This window comes from Manacus vitellinus, unplaced genomic scaffold (genome assembly GCF_001715985.3).
Source record: "Manacus vitellinus isolate BGI_N305 unplaced genomic scaffold, ASM171598v3 scaffold_10_pilon, whole genome shotgun sequence".
Taxonomy (NCBI): domain Eukaryota; kingdom Metazoa; phylum Chordata; class Aves; order Passeriformes; family Pipridae; genus Manacus; species Manacus vitellinus.
Window position 1 is genome coordinate 9235529 of NW_021938838.1, and position 19104 is coordinate 9254632.

The following is a 19104-nucleotide window of genomic DNA, read 5'->3' on the forward strand; positions in this document are numbered from 1 at the left end:
AAGAAAACTGAGCAAAGTCTCTGAGTCAGAACAGAGGCTCTTACTCCTTGTGGACGTCACTGGCCTCCTGTCCAATTATCTGCAAGTCCCTTCTTGCTCATGGGAGAAATGGCTCAGAAAATCTCTCAGTCTTCATCATACCATGACCTGTTTTATTGGGTCATCCCCTGTGCCACCCTCCTCAGGAAAGCAGGACTGGTCTGCCAGGCCTACTGGGCTCATGAAAGCCCATGGCATTTCTCCGTTCTCAGCTAATTCTGCCCATGAGCAGTGTGATCCTGCTCTCCTTTTCCAGACTGAGGCTGAAGAATTGGCTGCAAGCACCGCCTGGGATTTGGGTTGCAGCCCTATGTGACATGATCTGAGTTTGCTCTTGAAGGTGGGGTAGGGCAGAAGTATCCAAGGCTTGTTGTTCCCTGACAAAACTTTGGGGAACTGACCCTGGAATTAGCATTAACCTGTGTGTGGAGAGGCTTTGTGGCGTGGCTTGTGAGCCCCTGCCTGTTCCTGGGGAGCGTGTTTGTGCTCCTGCCCATCTCCCCAGTGTGTTAAATTGGGGTAGTCGCACAGTCTGACTTCTCAATCCCACACCTCTGACTGTGGCTGATCCTACTTGCCAGACTCAATAAATAATTTCACAGAAATTATTCAGTTTGGAGGGACCATCATAGATCTGATTCTGTAGCAGAGGAAAGGGGAAGGTCTCTGAAGGCAGAAAACCCTTGTGTGGCAGAAAGCCTGCTGGGAAGTCAGCTCAAGAAGAATTAGGAACCCTTTAAATAAATGCTTACTTGACATGACTCTGTCTCCCCCAGTCTAACAAGCAGGGAAGCGAATGGCAGCCGCTGGCCAGAAATTGATTGCATTAATTGATATGCCAATAAGAGAGCTTGTTACATCCGCCATTGGTTAGGAGGCCGGCTAACAAGTCCCGCTGATCAATGGAACCAATAAAGATTTCATCCATTAATGAGCAACATGGTAATTAATGTTATCCATAAACCAATTAGCCTGGGTAGCTAATGTGCTGGTTAGCACAGCGAGTGGCAGAGCTGTGGGTGGGCACAGGCGGCGGTGCAGAGGTGATGTCACCTCCCCAGTGTGGAGGGGACATCACCTCTCCAGTGCAGCCGTGGGGCTCGAAACAAGAACCGTGTCCCTCTAGGCCTCCCGAAGCAAGGGAGCTGGGAGGGTGACTGGTGGGATGGGTCACATTGCTGGAAAAGGACACCTTCCTCTAGATTTTCAAGGCAGTTTCAATGATTTCTTTCACTTTTTGGAATCTTTGTGTAGCACATGAGGACCTTTCCCACTTCTGACCTGTTTTTGGAGGTGTGCAGATTCCCATAGCTTGTGTTCCATGGTGGAAGGCAGTGTTTGGGTCCCCGCTCTGTCACTGGGAACCTGCTGGCACTACCCCTACCCTGAGCTCCCTGCACCCCAACCCCCCACCAGGCCACAGATGCTGCTGTGCACATCCCTGCACTGGGCTTTCCAGCACTGTCAGTACCAGTAATAGTGTTAGCACAGGTAGCACAGTGTGTAGGTTGAAGGCTGCTGCTTAAATCCACTTGCCAGGGGCTTTCCCCAAGTGCCAGCACCACCATGGCATCCAGACTGTCCACAGGGATTGAGGCAGGAGGTGTGGGAGCAGCCACAGGCCCTGGGCAGCGTCAGTCCCGTGGCTCCACTGTGGAGTTAGCTTGGATTGTTGGATATTGACCCTGAGAGACCCCTTGTGGATTCCCTAATTGAAAATTAATACCAGATCAATACCATGGGCAATTTGCATATTGATCATAAACAACTTTGAAGGCACCAAGTGTGTGTTGGATCAATAGTGCTGTCAAGCAGGCTGCAGGGAGAGCGTCCCCGTGCCACACGCCCCAGAGGTTTGTGCCAGGGAAGTTCGGTGAAGGCCCCGTGCTGGCAGTGGAGGAGCAGGACCCCAGCAGTGTCAGGACAGAGGTGGTTTGTGCCAGACCGGAGTGGCAACATGGAGTTCACAGCCTTTTCCTGTGACTCCCTTTGGAAGGGGAAGGGCTGTTTGCTTATTTTAAACCAAACAGCCACAGCCCATAAGTACCACGGAGTAGGCGATGTCACCATGTCCTGAGCACACAGGCCAGGGGACCTAACAGCAGTGCCCGATGTTGTCCCTCCATCCCCCCATCCCACCATCTCTCCCTCCCTTCCCTCCTCCCATGTGCAGCCTGATTAGCTCGTTTCAAATGGAGTTTTCCAAAAGCAGGGGTGTTGTTTTTCTGAGGGCACCAGAAGGGATCCCAGCAGTGATTTTTCCCTGACATTTTTGTCTTACATTTGCTCTGTGAGGGCAGTATTTAGATCCTTCTCTGTCTGCTCAGGACATTCACAGGTTATTTCAGAATAGTCTTGAGCTGAAGGGAATAAATAGATCAAACTCCAATAAAACCCTAAAAACTTAATCTGAAAATCTCTAACACACCCTTGGAAGCTTCTGGCCTGGAGGGACTCCCACGGGCAGGGAGATAAAGCGTTTGGACAGGTACTGTGTTACTGTCCACTCCACACACGTGTGCAGCGTGTGGTGCGAGGTGATGCCTCAGACCTTGCAGAGAATCTGCCTCTGACCCAGCCACCGACCAGGGGCAGTTCTGAGCAGAGGGAGGGCAGGGCTGGAAACCCACATCCCAGAGTTGTTGCTTGTTTTAGGAGCAGCCGACAGCTCCGGGAAGTCTCTGTGCATCTGATTAGTGCGTTACGGGGCTTTCATTGACTCGGCCATGCTGCGCTGATGAACTGAGGCTGGGGACAAGCACCCGTAATTGAGAGAAATAAATTCTTATCACAGGCCTCTGCTGGAGCCACCACCTGTGCATGTGCCTTGCTTCAGGTTCCAGGAGCAGATCCAGTCCCTGGAGCGCCCGGTGCGCCCTTGTTAGCAGGAAGGAGCCAGGCTCAGGGGCTGCAGACACCGAGCAGGATCCCAGAGCGGCCAAAAATCTGTCTACCCTGTCCATTGGCATGGCCCACTCAGTGCTACCTCCAGGCTTGGCCACAGGCTGGCAGCTTGAGAGCCATGAGTGCCCTCAGCATCTCCTCGGGAGCTTCTCTGTGTTCTTCCCTTTTCCTTGATCCTCTGTGTTTCATTTGGGAGATGGAGAAGCCATTCAGCTCCCTTCACTGTTACCTGAGATTTGATGGCAAGTGAAAGATCCTTTCCTGATGTGTGACAGGGGACATGGGCATCATAGGGGAAAGGGTTTTGTGATGCTGCAAAAAAAATAAGGATGAAGGTATAGTTTCCTTGAAAAGAAACCTATCTGCTGTTTTAAATGAAAAATTAGAAGTCCAGGGTCAGCAGGGCCATGCAGCTTCTTGTGGCAGAGGGCCATGGCGGGCAGCCCCTTCCCCACTGCAGTGGGGCTGTCCTTGGGTTTCTTCGCCTGCTCACTGCCCCCTAATTTCACCTGTTCCTTGGGGCCAAGGAGCTGCCTCCATCAGTGCATGCAGCAGTGGGGAAGTGAGTGGAAAAGCTTCACTTGACATTCCCTGACCTCCCAGTGCAGCTGAGTGCTGGAGAGCCAGCACTGAGATTGCAGTCGCTTTCAATTACCCAAAGCCAAGAGAGGTGGAGAAAAAGGGGCTGTTGGCTCCAGGAAGCTGAAGTCACTGCTGCTGAAAGCTCGTTAGTACAAGGGGAAAAGCAATTACTGACATTCTACCAGTGCCACTAACCCAAACCTGGGGAGGGACAGCCCAGCCTAGGCCATGGCCATCCCTGCTGTGGGGGATGATGTGAGGCCCCTCGATCATGTCCCCAAGGACAGCTCCGAGGCTGCGGAGTCATGGGGTGTCTCCTCTCCCTGTTCTCCTCAGCAGGTATTTGCTGTGCATGTGAGAGCTCACCTGTGTTAACCTGCTCCCTCTGCTGCACCAACCCAAGTGGTCTTTGGTATCAGAGAGCTCGGAGGGGCTGGCAGAGGGGCCAATGGAGGGGTGACGGCATGGGGACATGGTTCACGGGCTGTCGACTTGACAGGGTTGGAAGTGGGGCTCTGTGTTCAAGGGACAACATCACTGCCATGGCCTCTGTCCTTCAGCAGCAAAGTGACACCACGGCCGTTCACACAGGGAACTTTTTTAACTTTTAATTGTGGTTCTGTGAGGCTGTTTTTTCTGCCTGGTGAACCTGAGCAGGTATTGCCCTTCTGGTACTGAAATGTCACGAACCCCTCTGCTGACTGGAGTCTGCCTTGTCTCTGTCCAGACTGATGGCTGTATTTGCCCTGTCCTTCTCAGGGCTCCTGGGGACATGCAACTCCTCACTCTGAAGTCCCCTTAAAAGCTGAAAATCTCTCTGCAGACGTGACTGTGGTTACCACCACAGTGACCCCCCCGCCTTATTCCCCAATGCTGGTGGTCCAAGCATCCCTGCTGGCTCCCTCTCGCCTTCCTCAGAGTCACAGAATCACAGAATCATTTCTGTTGGAAAAGACCTCTAAGATCCTCGAGTCCTACCTTTGACCAATCACCACCTTGTCAACTAGACCAGAGCACTGAATGCCACATATAGTGGTTTCCTCAACCTATTCTGCGTTGGGGCAGCAGCACATCCCAGGATTATCTTCTTTTATTTTTTATTACACATATTGTTTATGGCTATTTATGATTTCCCATGTCCATGGATATTGTTACTTCCTAGAAATAAGCTCCAGGAAGAGCCTGGCAACTGGGATCTAGTCAAGAACAAACAGACCAGACCACATGTTTCAGACCCACTGGGACTCACCCCGTGTACAAGTCATCCTTAAGGACATTCACTTAGAACTGTTGGTCTTTTTTCAATGTTCTTTGTAACAAAAAACTTTCCTCACTGAGGACAAGAAGATATTATTTGCCATGGACCCTGTGCCCAGCTGTGGACTGGTCAGCCCCAGGTCAGCCCCACCACTCCCCTCCACTGTCCCACGTCTGTGTCAGGACCTTGTGGTACCACAAGCTGTGGGGATATTTTAATTGTCCCTAAACCAGGGCACTGCAATTATGGCTTTCCCAAGTTTTTAGCTGAGATTAAAAGAACTCCAAACATGCTGAGGTGGGGAAATGGTTGGGTAGGGGGAGAAAGAGGGTCAGCAAGACATTAATTAACTTTTCCTTGGAGCAATACCATGGAGAGGGAGAACAGAGTAGGAGTCATAGGAGTTGTATATTTAAAAAAAACTAAGCAGAAAGAGAACATTTTAGTCCTTGATTTAAGTGTGGTTTGTGATGATGGTGGGTTAAGGTTGTTCAGAGCTCTCTTGTGCATATCCAGCCCTTAAGGCTAAGCATGAATTAATTATAGCTCATTTTTGTTATAGTTACAGTGTTCTCAAGATGTACCTTGTTGCAGAGTTGTTAAAGTTGGCTTTTAACTTCAGCTTAGCCTCGGCACTGGTTTTATTTGTGGATCTCCAAAGTTTTTCTGGAGTGAGCCTATTCCCAGTGAGCACAAAGCACCTCTTACCTGGAGCACCTTGCTCTGCTGGCACAGCCCACTGAGGGCCTGCAGTGCTCTTCTCCCAAGGAACAAGTGACAGGACAAGGAGAAATGGCCTCAAGTTGTGCCAGGAGAGATTTAGATTTGATATTGGGAAAAATTCCTTCCTGAAAACGGTCGTCAAGCCCTTGTACAGGCTGCCCAGGGCAGTGGTGGAGTCCCCATCCCTGGTGGAATTTAAGAGCCTTATAGATGTGGCACCTGGGGACTTGAGTTAGTGGTGGCCTTGGCAGTGCTGGCAGAACAGTTGTGATCTTAGAGGGCATTTCCAACTCAAATAATTCCATGATTCTATAAAACCCATGGTTCTCTGCTCAAGCAGTTCCGCTGCGTATTTTTAGCAGAGGGACGAGGCTGGCACTGATCCTTTCCCTCACAAACTGGGACTGGGCACCACACTTCCCATCCCCGGTCGCCTTTGCTGTGCTCCTGCCTTGTAACCTCTGCGACCTGACTCGTCCATCCTCTTCCTCCCCCAAGTCCCCTTTGTCTCTCGACCCTTGTCCCACAGGTCTCCACGTGGAGGCCGCTCTGTCCTCTCCCTGCAGACCTGGAGCTGGAGATGGGCTCTTTTGTTTTGCTGTTTGATCTGTGTTTGTGTTTTTGCATGTGCCTCCTTTCCAGCTGATTCCAGTTTGGAGCTAGGTTAAACTGTGCAAAATACTGTTTAAAAGAAAAAGAGAAAGGAACTTGTCAAGATGCATTTGTTAGATCACGTTTAAAATGAAACAGAATTGAAGGTAGTTTTTGTCCAAGGAAGGGGAGGCAGAAAAGCCGTCAAGCCGCAGGAGAAAGCCCCTCCTTTGTTGTCCTCCTGACATTGAAGTGTAATTTTTCATGGTTATTTGGACTGGAAAATGGGGGGAAAGGGAGAGATGGGCTTGCGATTATTTCCCATAAATGACAACACAATCACATCACGCTCCACTACAAACATGCTCAAGGAATTTGCCTTTTTTTTATATTTCATGTGTGAAAATAACAGCAACCATTCTAGTCCTGCTGAAATTCAAGGGGGCAAGTCTCTGTTGGATTCCATTGCCTTAAAATCTAGCCCAGTCTGCAAGAAAGATGGACAGTCTTGTTCCCAGGGACAGGGAGAAGGCAGTGCTGTCCCAGGGAAGAGGTTCTTGGCTGTGGGTGCCCCATTCCTGTAAGTGTCCTAGGCCAGGTTGGGTGGGGCTTGGAGCAACCTGGTCTAGTGGAAGGTGACCCTGCCCAAGATGATCTTTAAGGTCCCTCTCGACCCAAGCATTTCATGGCTCTCTGATGGCTCTGTCAGCTGATCTAGCCATAGCCAGCAGATTCTGTTTGTCAGTGAAAGCAGCAGAGATGCTCTGGCTGTGCTCTGGAATGGAGCTGTCTGGGAAATAAGTGTCATTAATCCAAGGTAGGGTTATATTGTTTTCCTACAGCCCTTTGTCAGGTGGGATTTACCCACCTGCTTTGCATCCAGGCTGGAGCTCCGTGGCATTCCTCTCAGAACCTGTGCCTAGTGCTGCCTTCTTACCATTTGGAGTCCTGCTTTTCCTTTTGGGAAAACAGTGGGAATAAACAGGTTGATGTAGAGTAATCCTGTTAGGAGCTAGCATGGACGGTATTGCAGCACACAGATGCATCTGGAGTGGGAGCTCAGGTCAGACCCCCATCCCAGGCTCTGCCTCTGCTCTGTTCCCACAACCAAGTGCGCCGGGCCCATGGGCACGGTGTGAGGTGGGACCACCCTCTGCATGCCTCTTGGTGATCTTTCTGAGTCAGCAGCACCAGACCCTGCATGGTGGCCCTGGCACAGCTTGGGGACAGCCGAGCTCCTCCCGGGCTCGGCTCCTCAATCCACTGCAGACCATCCTCCTTCTCCATATGGACCCAAACCCCGGCACCTCTCCTCCCAGGGCCCGGGGGAACTCACGTTTAAACTACTTGAAAGCAGTTGAACTTTTGAAACAGGCTGGGTGGTAGGAACCCTGCAGCGGGGGCTGCCCCTCGCCAGCTGGCGGCACATGGCGGTGCCAGCACGGCATCTGTGCCACACAGCCATCGCCGTCACCTCCCCGACAGCCACAGCGTGCAGCAGTCAGCCAGGTCTCAGTCCTGTCTCTCTGAGGGTTTTTTCAGCTACTTATCCTGAAAACGGGAGCGTCAGGGATTCTTTTTGTTCCAAAGGAGAGACTCTGTGTACAATTAAAACTTGTTTCTGGTAAACCTCATTCCAGGAAAGATGAGCTTTTAACAAAAGGCTTTTGACAGCTGCAGGGTATTTCATTTTTTTAATGCCGAATGAAAAATCAATACATTTTTCTAGGTTATACATATTCAGAACAGGCTTGATATTTCCATTATAATGGAAAATGGGTGTCTGCACATCTCGCCTGTCAGAGCTGCACCGCCGCATTTTCCAAGCCACTGCTAAATATTTCAAACCTGATTTGATTGTGGTTCATGACAGCTAATGTTTCTCAGCTCTCGAGCCTGCCGGAGGGTGGAGAGGCAGTGCACGCTCTTTCTCTCCCATCCCTACATTTCCGCCACCCCTGAAATGCCCCTTATCCCTTCAGATAAGAGATCTGGGTTTGTTAAGGAAAACCTGACTGAGAGAATGAGAGGTGAGAGGTCTTGGGCTGTTCAAGCTAGTCTGGATCCCATCAGCATTTGCCGACTTCTCCAGCCCTCAAACTTGCTGCGTTTGGGCAGGGGCAGACGGCAGGAGCGTGGTCCTGTGCGACAGAGCACAGTTATTCAGGCACATTTCAGTGCGTAACTGAGTCAGAGGTTCCCTGACCTCTGCAGAAGTCAGATACTCGTGATTTTCCAGACTCTACTCCTGCTCTTCCCCCACTCCTCTGCAGTGAACGGTTTAATTTTAAATTAAAAGGAAATACCGCTTTCTAAAATGATTTATTCATGAAGGAAGCAAAGACTCTTCCTAGGATTTTGCATGGGGCAGGTGGGATATGATGGAAAAGCAGCTTCTTGGGCTCCAGGGGCTGCAATTGCTCACTCTCAGTATTGACCTGGGCCCTGGCAGTTGGAAAATTCCTTTTAAAAGTTATTAATAAAGCATCATGGACTAGGGGATGGAGCTCTGGCGTGGAGACGCGTGCACAGCGTGTGTTGTTTGTATTTCAGGGGGACATGATTCTCCCATACAAATGTCACAACAACAGCTCTTGCACCTCTGAAGTCCGAACAGCATGTGCAGCTTTGGAGGACTGGGGTGTCAGGTGGTAACAAAAGGGTCATGGTGATTTGGAAGTAAATTCCCTATGTCTTACTGACCATGGCTTGGGAGCTGACCTTGGCATGGTCTGCACACTCAGCTGCAGGTGGGTCCCGTGGGCCTTTACGTGAGGACGATGGTGGGCTCTGCTCGTGCACAGTGTGGGGACAGCGTGACACCGGGATTTGCAGACAATGACGATGGAAACTGCTTGTGTATTGAGGGAGGAGCAGACCTTTCCCTACCAGATGTGGCCTTGTCCTCGCAGAGAGGTGCCCCAAAGGGGCACAGGGAACGGATGGTTGGCTGCCTTCATGCAGGTGTTTGCTGCTCAGACCTGTACCATGCCACAGAGCTGCTGCTGCAGCTCAACAACTGCGGAGCTGTCATCGGAGAGCGTGGGCACAGGCCTTTCAGGAGCAGGAGCTTTGCTGCTTTTACCATCAGTGTTGAGGTCTCCTTGCCAGAAGCTGGGTCAGACACAGGTGTGAGCCCCACATGTGCTGAAGGCGAGTTCTCAGCGAGTCAGAGCCAGGGGAAGGGCTGCTTTACCCACCATCCCTGGGCTCAGCAGGAACACTGGCGGCTGCAGCACAGGCCAGGCTGAGCATGGTGAGCAGAGCTGCCTCTGCCTTCCAGAGACGTCTGCTTGAAGGGGATCACGAGGCAGCTGGAGTTAACGCTTCCCATTCTCTGGGACTCCGTGCCAGAGGCCCTGGGAGCAAGGAGCTTGACAGGGATGGTACTAGGACCTTCCCCATCTGGTTCAGAGCCTCCCTGGGCAGATGTGTTGGACTCTGGTCCCTCCCATCCTGCTTTAAAAAAAATTACTCTTCAGAAAAAAAATAGCTCGGGGTGGAGCAAGAGAAAGGTTCAGATCTGGATCTGCTCCCTGCCCCCCTGCCCAGCACAGGGTGTTGAACTGAGAGCAGGTCACGTCCTCAGAGAGGAGCGTTCCTGGGATTGGGGCTGGGGAGTGCTCAGTGCCAGGGATGTGGGGGCTCAGCTTGGGCTGCTGGGGGGTGGACACAAAGGACTGCCGCCCCAGCCGTGCTGGGGACTTGCATTCGTAGCCTTGTTTTTTAATAATTTTCTCCCGTTATTGGTATTCATAGCTCACATTTTTCCGGTTACTGTCAGCCTGGGCTTTCATCCATTTTAAAGAGCTATTTTTTCCCCTGTTGATGATGATGATGGTATAAAGACAGATGGTGTAACTGCTTATGAATGTCCTATTTTATTCCCCTCGAACCAGACAGCACACTGGAAGACGTGTATTATTTCCACATGCTCAGGTTAGAGCCCAGACAGCGGCTGAGCCTGGCTTGCCCTTCCTCTTCCTCCCATGCCGATGCTGACACCTCCGGGTCGCAGCCGGCAGTGCCGCCGCACCGGGTGCCCCTTTGTTGTTCAGCCGGGCCGGGAGCTCTGGGCTGGGGGTCTCTGGGCTGGGGGTCTCTGGGCTGGGGGCCAGGGCTGAGCAATGGTGGGGCTGGGGCCAGGGCAGTGTGTGATGGCCATGGGTGATGAGTGATGTGCAGTGGAGTATGGGCCATGGGAGGTGGGAGCCATCTCCTCACCTTGTCCAGGGGGGTCAGGGAGCATCTGAGCCAACAGACAGCACTGTGTGTCTAGAGACAGGTTAAAATGATGATTTAAATAAAATGTAGAAACCTGTTAAAGAAGGTTTTTAATAAAACCAGATAAATCTGCTTCTGCAGTAGCTCCCCCAGCTGATGGGACATTCTTGCCCTACTTGAAGTGGTTTGAAGGCACCAGTGGTTTGAAGGTGGGGTTGTGTGCACCACCAGGATGGTTTGTTGTGTTTTTTTCCCTAGAGTGGAAAAAAGATTGGAATTTTAATTTCTGAAACGTGAACCCAGCTGCTGTTTCACAGCCCTTCTCCCAGCAAACTCGAGCACTCGGCTCATGTGGCAAACTGCCCATCTCACCCCTACATCAGTGATTAGTGTCTTTCTACATGTTGGGTGCCTTTGTCAGCACTGCTACCCCTCTCACTCTGGAGTCCTGTTTTCCCAGGGAAAGCCCTACAGCTCTCGAGAGTTCCCAGCTTTTAAAAGAGTAAAAGGAGTAGAGCATAAATCACCTAATATCAGCTGATCTCTGGATGCTTTTACAAGTTCCTCCCCAATTTAGGCTGACACATCCTCAAAGGGCACTGCTGAGTATCTGCAAGCTCCTAATACATATTTTTAACCCAAATTTCTAGCCCTGTCTTTGTTAGGGGGAGGGTGAGGGGTGGTGCTTGAACTGATTAGGGGATTCAGGTAAACCCCAGGATAGCCTCGGATTTACCATGACCAGATAATGCAAGTTAAAATTATAAACTATGCTGCCTCAAAATTTATATAATAGCCTAGAGGTGCCGTTCAGCCCAGTGGTGGGGTAACCCCTGTCAGTTATAGGGACTGTACATAAATACCCAAAATAGTAGATGACAATGTATCTGTTACACCCTGGTATAACAGCCACATTGCTCTCACTCCTAGTGTCCCACCCGATGAGATTGGCTTGGAGCTGGACCGTGCTGGGTCGACACGCTCCATGCCTGGCCTTGGCACATTGGTGCTGTTATTACGGGCAGGGCCAAGGTGCTCTGCATTTTGTTCTGAGCTTTCAGCACTTCACTGAGTGTTGTCTCTCCTCCGTGCTTTGGCACCTGCGTGGTGCTGCCAGGGTTGGCAAACTCTTCCCCTGACTGGGGTGAAGGCAGAACCCTGAGCAGGTTCCTCCCGTGCCTTGTGTTCAGGCCGTGGCTGCAGCAGACCGAGTTGCTCCAAGTCTGAGCAGGAGGGATGTGATGTGTCTGCAGTGAACTCAGGCATCTCGGTGATCAGGGTCAGTACTGTTCTGGGACCAAAGAGCTTGCAAGCAGATGTGTTGGGAGAACACTGAGTGATGTTGATACCTGCCACACAACACTTGTGCACAGCCTTGACTGTTGCTCTTACTCAATGGCAGCTTCTTACTCTTCTGTTCTGCCTTCAGTGTATGTGTTACACTTTCTGCTTCTTCTGTTTCAGAAGAACCCAGTGAAGATGTGGAAGGGCCCAATGAAACAACTGGTGATGCTGAGGAGCCTGCCAAGGAGCAAGAGAGTGGAGGGGACAAGGACCAGAGTAAATGGACAGGTATGATTCTGTGATATAGCAGAGGTGGCGTTTGTCCCTCTTTTTTTTAAATCCATGAAAGGGGGGTGGGAAGAGCAGTGTCTGCAAAACCCTTCCTTAACAGACCACAACATGGCATTGTCAGTGTCTGTGTGATGTGTCATCCTCTGTGAAGGCTTTGGGTGTAGCTTCATGACGTACCCAATAGTTTGAGTCGTGGTGGGTCATGCATCCCCACTCCCAGCCCCAGGCTGGTGCTGGGCATTGTGTGCTCCAGAACTGGACCTGGGCAAGGGGATCGGCAGCTAGGAGAGGAGGAGGGAGAAGGGGACAGCCCCTCGTGGCCCTTGTGGCAGCAACCAGCACAAAGTAGGATTAAGCATATCATTTGGTGACTCCATGACTGTCTCCCTATGGAGAGGGACATCTCTCCCTTCAGCTGGCCCTTGGTGACCGCTTCAGCGTGGGTACAGAACCTGAGGCACTGGAGGCGGCACCCGTTTTCCTTGGACCAGGACAGAGCAGTTCTGACTCGTGGGTCCCATTTCTCCATGCTGGCCTGCTCGGTTGGCAGGCTCGGGGTTGGTCAGTGTGATGCCTCAGTCTGCGCAGAGACCCTTCTTCCAGGCAGTCTTCTCCTTCTGCTTTCGTGTTTACCTCTTGGTGAGCCCCAGACAAAGATATTTTGTTTTATATAGTCTTCACAAGGATGGAATGTGGTGTTTCGTGTCTACAGTTCTAATCTCAGCCTGTCTCAATCTCAGTCAATGGAAGATGTGTCCTAATGGGCAGAGAGGGCAAGCTGGGCCTAACTGCTTATTGAGGATTGTGCTCTCGGTATGGGCTCCACTCAAGGTTGCTCTGTGTGTTCCTCCCTATCACAGACCCGTTCTTAACCCAGAAATGTGGATATTGCTTGGCTCTAGGTGGTTTTTAGTCTCATGTGGGATTTTATGATCCTGAGCATAAGCACTTTGTGAAGTATCACAGAAAGAGGTAAGTATTATTTATTGATTACATCTCTTCAGGGGTAAGTAGGGCCATTTGCCCAAACCTGAAGCGCTTAAAAAGGCTGATCATTTTGAAAATATTATTTTTATATCTAAAAATATGTAAGGAAAAAAGAGGAGCCTTCTTTTTAAACCCTTTACTGTCCAGAAACTCTGGATTTGGATGGGTTTATTTCTTCATCATGCTAGTGAAATTTCTAACCCAGTGTTTGTCAGCCAAGGAGCAAATCAGAAATGGGATGGCTCCATAGGGTCTGCAAAGGGAACTAACTGTGTGTGGAGAGTATGCAGAATGGACATGTGAGCCTACAGAGCATGGGGCCAGCCCTGTCTGGAGCACAGCCTCAGCATGGTGTGTGATGTGCTGATGCTGAACTCAGGTCCTGCAACACATAACACCACCACCCTGAACTTTAAAGCATTCTGATGTTACCCAGTGTTGCTGTCTGGCAGGTGTGCAAAGGAGGCACCACACCTCATTCACTTTCCTGATCTTGAGGCTCCTTCTAGGAACATGGCTGTGTTGCTGGGTCCTTCTGGACCTCAGACATGGGAAGTAATAGAAACTGAGTCAGATTATTCCTGACAGCCACTAAGGAGCCAAGTACAGGGACATGAAAACGCCCCAGTACCAGTGGGGCTGTGAGCAGAGAGGGGAGCAGGCAGTACCAGGAAGCTCTCAAGGAGGAGGAGGCTGCTGGCACTGAGCCAGTGTGCTCTTGGCAGCAGGGTAAGGCTGTGACCATGGTGTCATAAGGCTGAAGAGCAGAAGCTTTCTTTGCATTCACTTTCACTAAGCAGAGCAGCACAGCCCATGTCAGTGGCACGGCGGGGAGAGCCTGTCCCCCATCTGCCAGGGAACAGGCTGCAGAGCACTTGGTGACACTGAACATTGTCCCTGACCTTCTGCATCATACCTGGGTGTTGGGAGAAAGTGCCTGGAGCATCTCAGACCTGCCAGCTGCTCTATCTTGTGCTGTGCAGAAGAGAGGGGAGGTGCAGCGAGGGACAGACATGGGGCTTGTCCCTGGCTGAAGGAGTGGCTGGGGAACCGCACACCTGCCAGCTCCATTTGCCCCAGATTTTCCTGGGAATTGACCAAACAACTGTTTGTAAGTGCTGATGGGAAGATAATGAGATGAGGAACAGTCGACACGGATTTGTCAAGAACAAATCATGTCAACACGACCCAATTTCCCTCTGTGTGAAGAAGGTCCTGTTTGCAGTCAGTGTCTCCTTGGGAAGGCTTTCGATGCCGCTTTCGGGACAGGCTGAAATGAAGCCCAGACACTGTGGTGTGGGTGACAATGTTGTGCCATGGGTGGGTTTCGTCAGCACTGGAAAACTCTCCTTTCCTGAGCTGGGGCGTTGGGAAATGTGGGGAGCAATTTCAGAAAGCCCAAACAGCAGGAATGACCCAGAACAGAGCAACATCAACTGGGAGAAAATGTAATGAACAGGCTTATTTGACCCAAAAAAAGACTGAACAGGAGGACAAGATAAGTCTTCTTGTGCATGAAATGCTTCTGAAAGGGAGGAAATAATTTGTTCTTCATGTTGAGGATACAGACAACAAGACACAATGGGCTTAAATTGAAGGGAGAAAGATTGAGGTTAGATAATAAATAAAAAAAATCCAGTACAGCCTGTGAAGCACTGGAGTGGGTTTTCTGGGAAGGTTCCTCAGAGGTCTTTCAAGAAGATTAGAGGAGCTGCTGTCGGGAATGAGGCAGGCACAGTCTATCCTGCTTTGGATGGACTGGCTGACCTTCAGAGGAGCCTCTGAGCCAGGCGACTCTGTGAAGGTGGAGATGGAGGCGGGAGAGGTGCAGGCTCAAAGCCAGTGACTGGCGTGTGGAAGGGGAGGGGAACAGACCCGTTTGCTGCTCATCACCTTCAATTTGATCATTATGTTCCTCAGCAATTTGCTCCCCTTTGTGCCTCGGTTTCCTCACTGCGCACAGGGGGTTTATTTCTCCCACTTTCTTAAAGGTTTGTGAGATTTGTAAGGAAATGCCGAGTTCCCCTGCCCAGCTCCCTGCCCTGATGCAGAGGTGAGGGGCTGTGCTGTGGTGGGTATGGCCCAGGTGCAGCCTGTGTAGGGTCAGTCTCAGCACCAAGGGGAAAATTCTGTTTTCATTGCGAATTTGTCAAAATGTCTCAACTGCAAAATAAATATATCGATTCGTTCTTGGTGTTTATTTTAAAATGGAATAATGTGAAGCAGAAACATTTCTTAAGGTGATATTTTCCAGTTGAGTATACACGTGGAAAACTCCATCCCAAATAAGGACTCACTGGATCTTGATTTTCGCAGGCTTCTCTGTAGCTCCTAGAAGGTTCTGGGAGATGGCAGTGCCTCCACGCTGGAACAGAGAGATGTTCTGTGCCCACCTCTGTGCTGGAGTAGGGAGATGCTCTGTGCCTGATGGCTCAGCATTAGACATTATCTTGTCATGACTAATGTAAGATTTACCGCAAGCAAACCAGCGAGGGGAAAAGGTATTGTGGCTGATCTTGACTCCATTTTTAAGGCAGGATGTCGATGATGGATACTGAGCTGAAACGGGATCAGGCCAGGACAGACCAGTCCGAGGCCTCTGAGTTCAAGGTGGTGCTGGTCTGTGTCTCTGACCGAGAAGCCCATCACCAGCAGTGACCTGGCTACCAGAGACTTCCTTAATGCAGTCTGTTGGGTACTCAGAGTATATCAGGGTTTTTTTCCACAAAAACAAGAAACAAAGTCTACTTAAAATATAGATTGAAATGAAATCTTTCTGGAGGACTGGCCTGAAGGGCTTTTATTTTTGTTAATGATTTTTTTTTTTTTAATCCATGATGCTCACCTAACAGAGCAATTAGTGCAATGGAGCGTCCCTGATTCAAATCCGTGGTAGATTGCTATTAAAGGAGGTATTAATGGGCTGCCGAGAGCTGGGAAATTGTTGCAGAAAAGTGTGTTTATGGACTATGGTGCTGGCAGGCATGATTTCAATCGGCTTTGACATGTTTAACATAAATGTATACTGCACAGCTCCTGCAGTTTATGAATAATTCCTACAGGCCGACTGCCTTTCTAATTACTGAAATTGAAAAAAACAGGTCAGGCACATCCTGACGGAAATCTATTCCTACCCCTCCCCCCAGCTGCTTTTTGCTGCTTTTTTAATATCTGGCATTTGTGGAGCACTTAATGGCCGGGATGTTCTGGGGGCCTGAGAGGCTGGGAGGAAGGGGACGAGGGGCATGATGGAGCCACTCTCAGCACTGGCGCCTGCACCAGGGAAACCTGGGAGAGGGGATGGGAAGCTGCCTCTAACTGTGTTTTTCCAAGGATATACAAAAGGCTCCTGGGAGGCAGCTCCAGGTGGCTCTGTGCAGTAGCCAGCTGGGCTCAGGGCACACTGGGTTCTGGCAGCATCCGTGGGTGCCAGGGGAGCTGAACTGGGCTATGGGGCCATGGGGAAGGTCCGTGGTGCCCGTAGTGCCAAGCAAAGCACTGCCTCCACGTGCCCCTGGTGCTGCCTGACGTCTCACCACAGTGTCTGCTGGGTGCTCTGTGTTCGTACGGAGCGAGGCAGGGAAGTCTGGTGGCGGCCGGGGCTTCTGGGTACTGTGATATGAATATTTAATAGTAATTCAGCTGTGGGTACTCGCTGCAGGCAGGAAGGTATGACACAGCATTAGAAAAACAAATTATTCGGCCATTTTCAGGGCCAGAGCCATGCGAGGCGGCAGCGAGGGCGGGTGCAGAGTGCCCGTGCCGAGTGCAGGGAGTGTTTACCTGTCGATCATGTTATTGTCAAATACAGAGCTGAGAAATGCTGTAGAGCAACAGGCAGTGCACAGGCCTGATAGTGTGGCTACAGCAGCTGATAGAACGGAAGGTATGTTCAGGGAACAAGGAATTAAACAGACGGTATTTGAGGAGGAGACGTTGGCCCATGTGTTACTGAGGAGGGGGCAGTGCTGTGGCACTGCTGGGTGCCCCATACCATTCTCTGAGGGTTCCAGGGAGCTCCGGGTGCTCCTGGGTCATGGAAGTTCCTGGAGAATGGATGAAACTGATAAAAGAACCCTGGGTTTCGGGACAGCCACAGGTGCTGTAAGGGCAAAGGACAGTGGCCGTGGGCATTGCTGGCAGAAGGCTGGGCGGCACAGCAGCAGCTTCAGCTGGTCCGAGGGCTCGTGATGCTGAATGATGGCTCTGAGAACACATCAAGGCAGTTTGGGGCAGGCAGCACCACCAAATACAGAATGTTATTTTCCGTCGAGCAGTGAAAGGACAGTTCCCTGATCCCACTGAGAAGTTTCCCAGGCCAGCGGCTGGACTTCGTGACAGGGAATTTTTCAGAGGCTGGGGAGGAGGGTGGTGTTTAAATCAATGGCAATAGCAGAAACCCCACTGTAAATTTCTAGGGCAAGTGGCAAGCTGGTTTACGGAATGCAGGGAGATGAGAACCTCTAGCTTACGGAAAGCAGCATGAATTAATAATCATTTAATTGGCTTTTCCATTATGTTGCTGGGTTGGGAGATGGAAGTTTAGATGAAGGGGCTGTCAGTGGTACTTTAGCTAAAAGATTCTGATGGCTGAGAGGTGGGTGGCAACTCCCTTCCCACCAGGATGGAGAACAGGAGCTTGGGGGACCCATGCTGGCTTTGCCTCTGGAACCAGCAAGGGAAAGGTCTCCACTTCAAAGGAATTGCCCATCTCACCTCTGGAATAATGCTGGGGAGAATCTCTCTTCCTCCTCTGAAAAGCAGAAGCTACTGAGAAGAGTGAGAAGATAAGTAGGTCTCCAGAAGTGCTATGGCAGCACTGCCTAATCACACTTGGCTTTAGGGGACATTAGTTTAGAAATTTTATTTAAATTTTAGATTTAGATGTTCCTCTAAATCGTCAAATATGAATTAAATCCATTTAAAGAATCAAAGTATGTAACAGTACTATCCAATATGTAGGCATATGTCATACTTTAAACCAAATTCCTTTTTCTGCCCTGCAAGGCCTTGACCTGGAAGCAAGATGCTGGCCTGTGGTCATGGTACAGGTGGTGTCTGCATTTGCTCTGGTGCCTCACGGCCCTTCGAGGTCATGGCTCTTTGTACATTTTGAGACCGAGATGTTCTGTCCTGTCCTCTCTGCACAGACAGAAGGTCCCACGCCATGCTGGGAGCCTTGCAGGCGGGTGCCGAGCTGTGTCCTTGTTTCTCCAGGCAGCAGAGAGTTCTTTATTTCTCTGATCTGTGATGTGGACTGAATGTGTCACTTCATGTATTTACCTGTTTATCAACAATAAACTTTGGTCTCAGTGTTAAAATTCCCACTTGAGCTGTCAACTCAAAATACTTAGAACAAATATTCCATGTGCATTTTTCAGAACCCTGCACCAAATTAATTATTCTGGGGTCTGGACAATCATCAGTAACTCTGGTTTTGAAGGATTAAAGTTATGGGTTGGATCAAGTGCATTTAGTAAAATTGGGTACTTTAGAGATGGTGAGGAAAAGTACATTTTAATTACCTGTTACTAATTCTAAACAGGCTGCTTCCCAGTAGAAAGGAGATAAGAAAATACCTGTCGTGACTCCCAAGGTTGCAGCTGGTGTTTAGCAGCCTGTGGGTAGCTGATGGTTGAGCTGAATTTGGTCACTGCATCCAAAAACATCCTGCTACTGAGCAGCTGGTGCAGAAACACAGGGAGCCCCAGTCACCACCCAGCGCAGAGAGGTCCAAGGGGACCCAAAGCCATGACTGTCACTGTCCCAGCCTGGCACAGGGCTGGAGCAGGGCTCACATGGCTGCCTGACTACCCTGACAGACCTGGGGTCTCCAGCTGCCAGTCTCAGTGTCCAGTTGCCTGATCAGGGCTGGCGCTTCAGTGTCTGAGGTCACACTGAGGAGTGGACCATGTCAGCCGTGATCAGGCTCCCGACCAGGGCCACTCACATCACACAGGGCTCGGGCAGGGTGTTTTAAGGCAGGGTGGTGTCGAGGACAGTGCCAGGGTGGTCCTTCGCCCACTACAGTGCTGGCTGTTGGTGGTGATCTCTACCTCCCCAAACCCTCCAGGAGGGACTGCGTTCCTCAGCGGAGGAGCAATGAGGTGGTACCATGTGCCTAATGCTCCAAGCATGTTTATTACAGGAAGCAAGGAATGCCAAAACTCTGGCTTTGCAGACACCTTTAACCCCTTTCCACTTCTGAAGCCCAGGGAGGA

The 19104-nt window shown here is 50.5% G+C and overlaps 1 protein-coding gene across 1 annotated transcript in view; it reads left to right on the forward strand.

Moving 5' to 3' along the window:
* ZFHX3 (zinc finger homeobox 3) overlaps nucleotides 1–19104 on the forward strand; it is a 91169-nt gene that overhangs the window by 48713 nt on the left and 23352 nt on the right. The window contains 1 exon segment of the mRNA XM_018084440.3: nucleotides 11786–11893. Coding sequence (XP_017939929.3) covers nucleotides 11786–11893 — 108 coding nt within the window.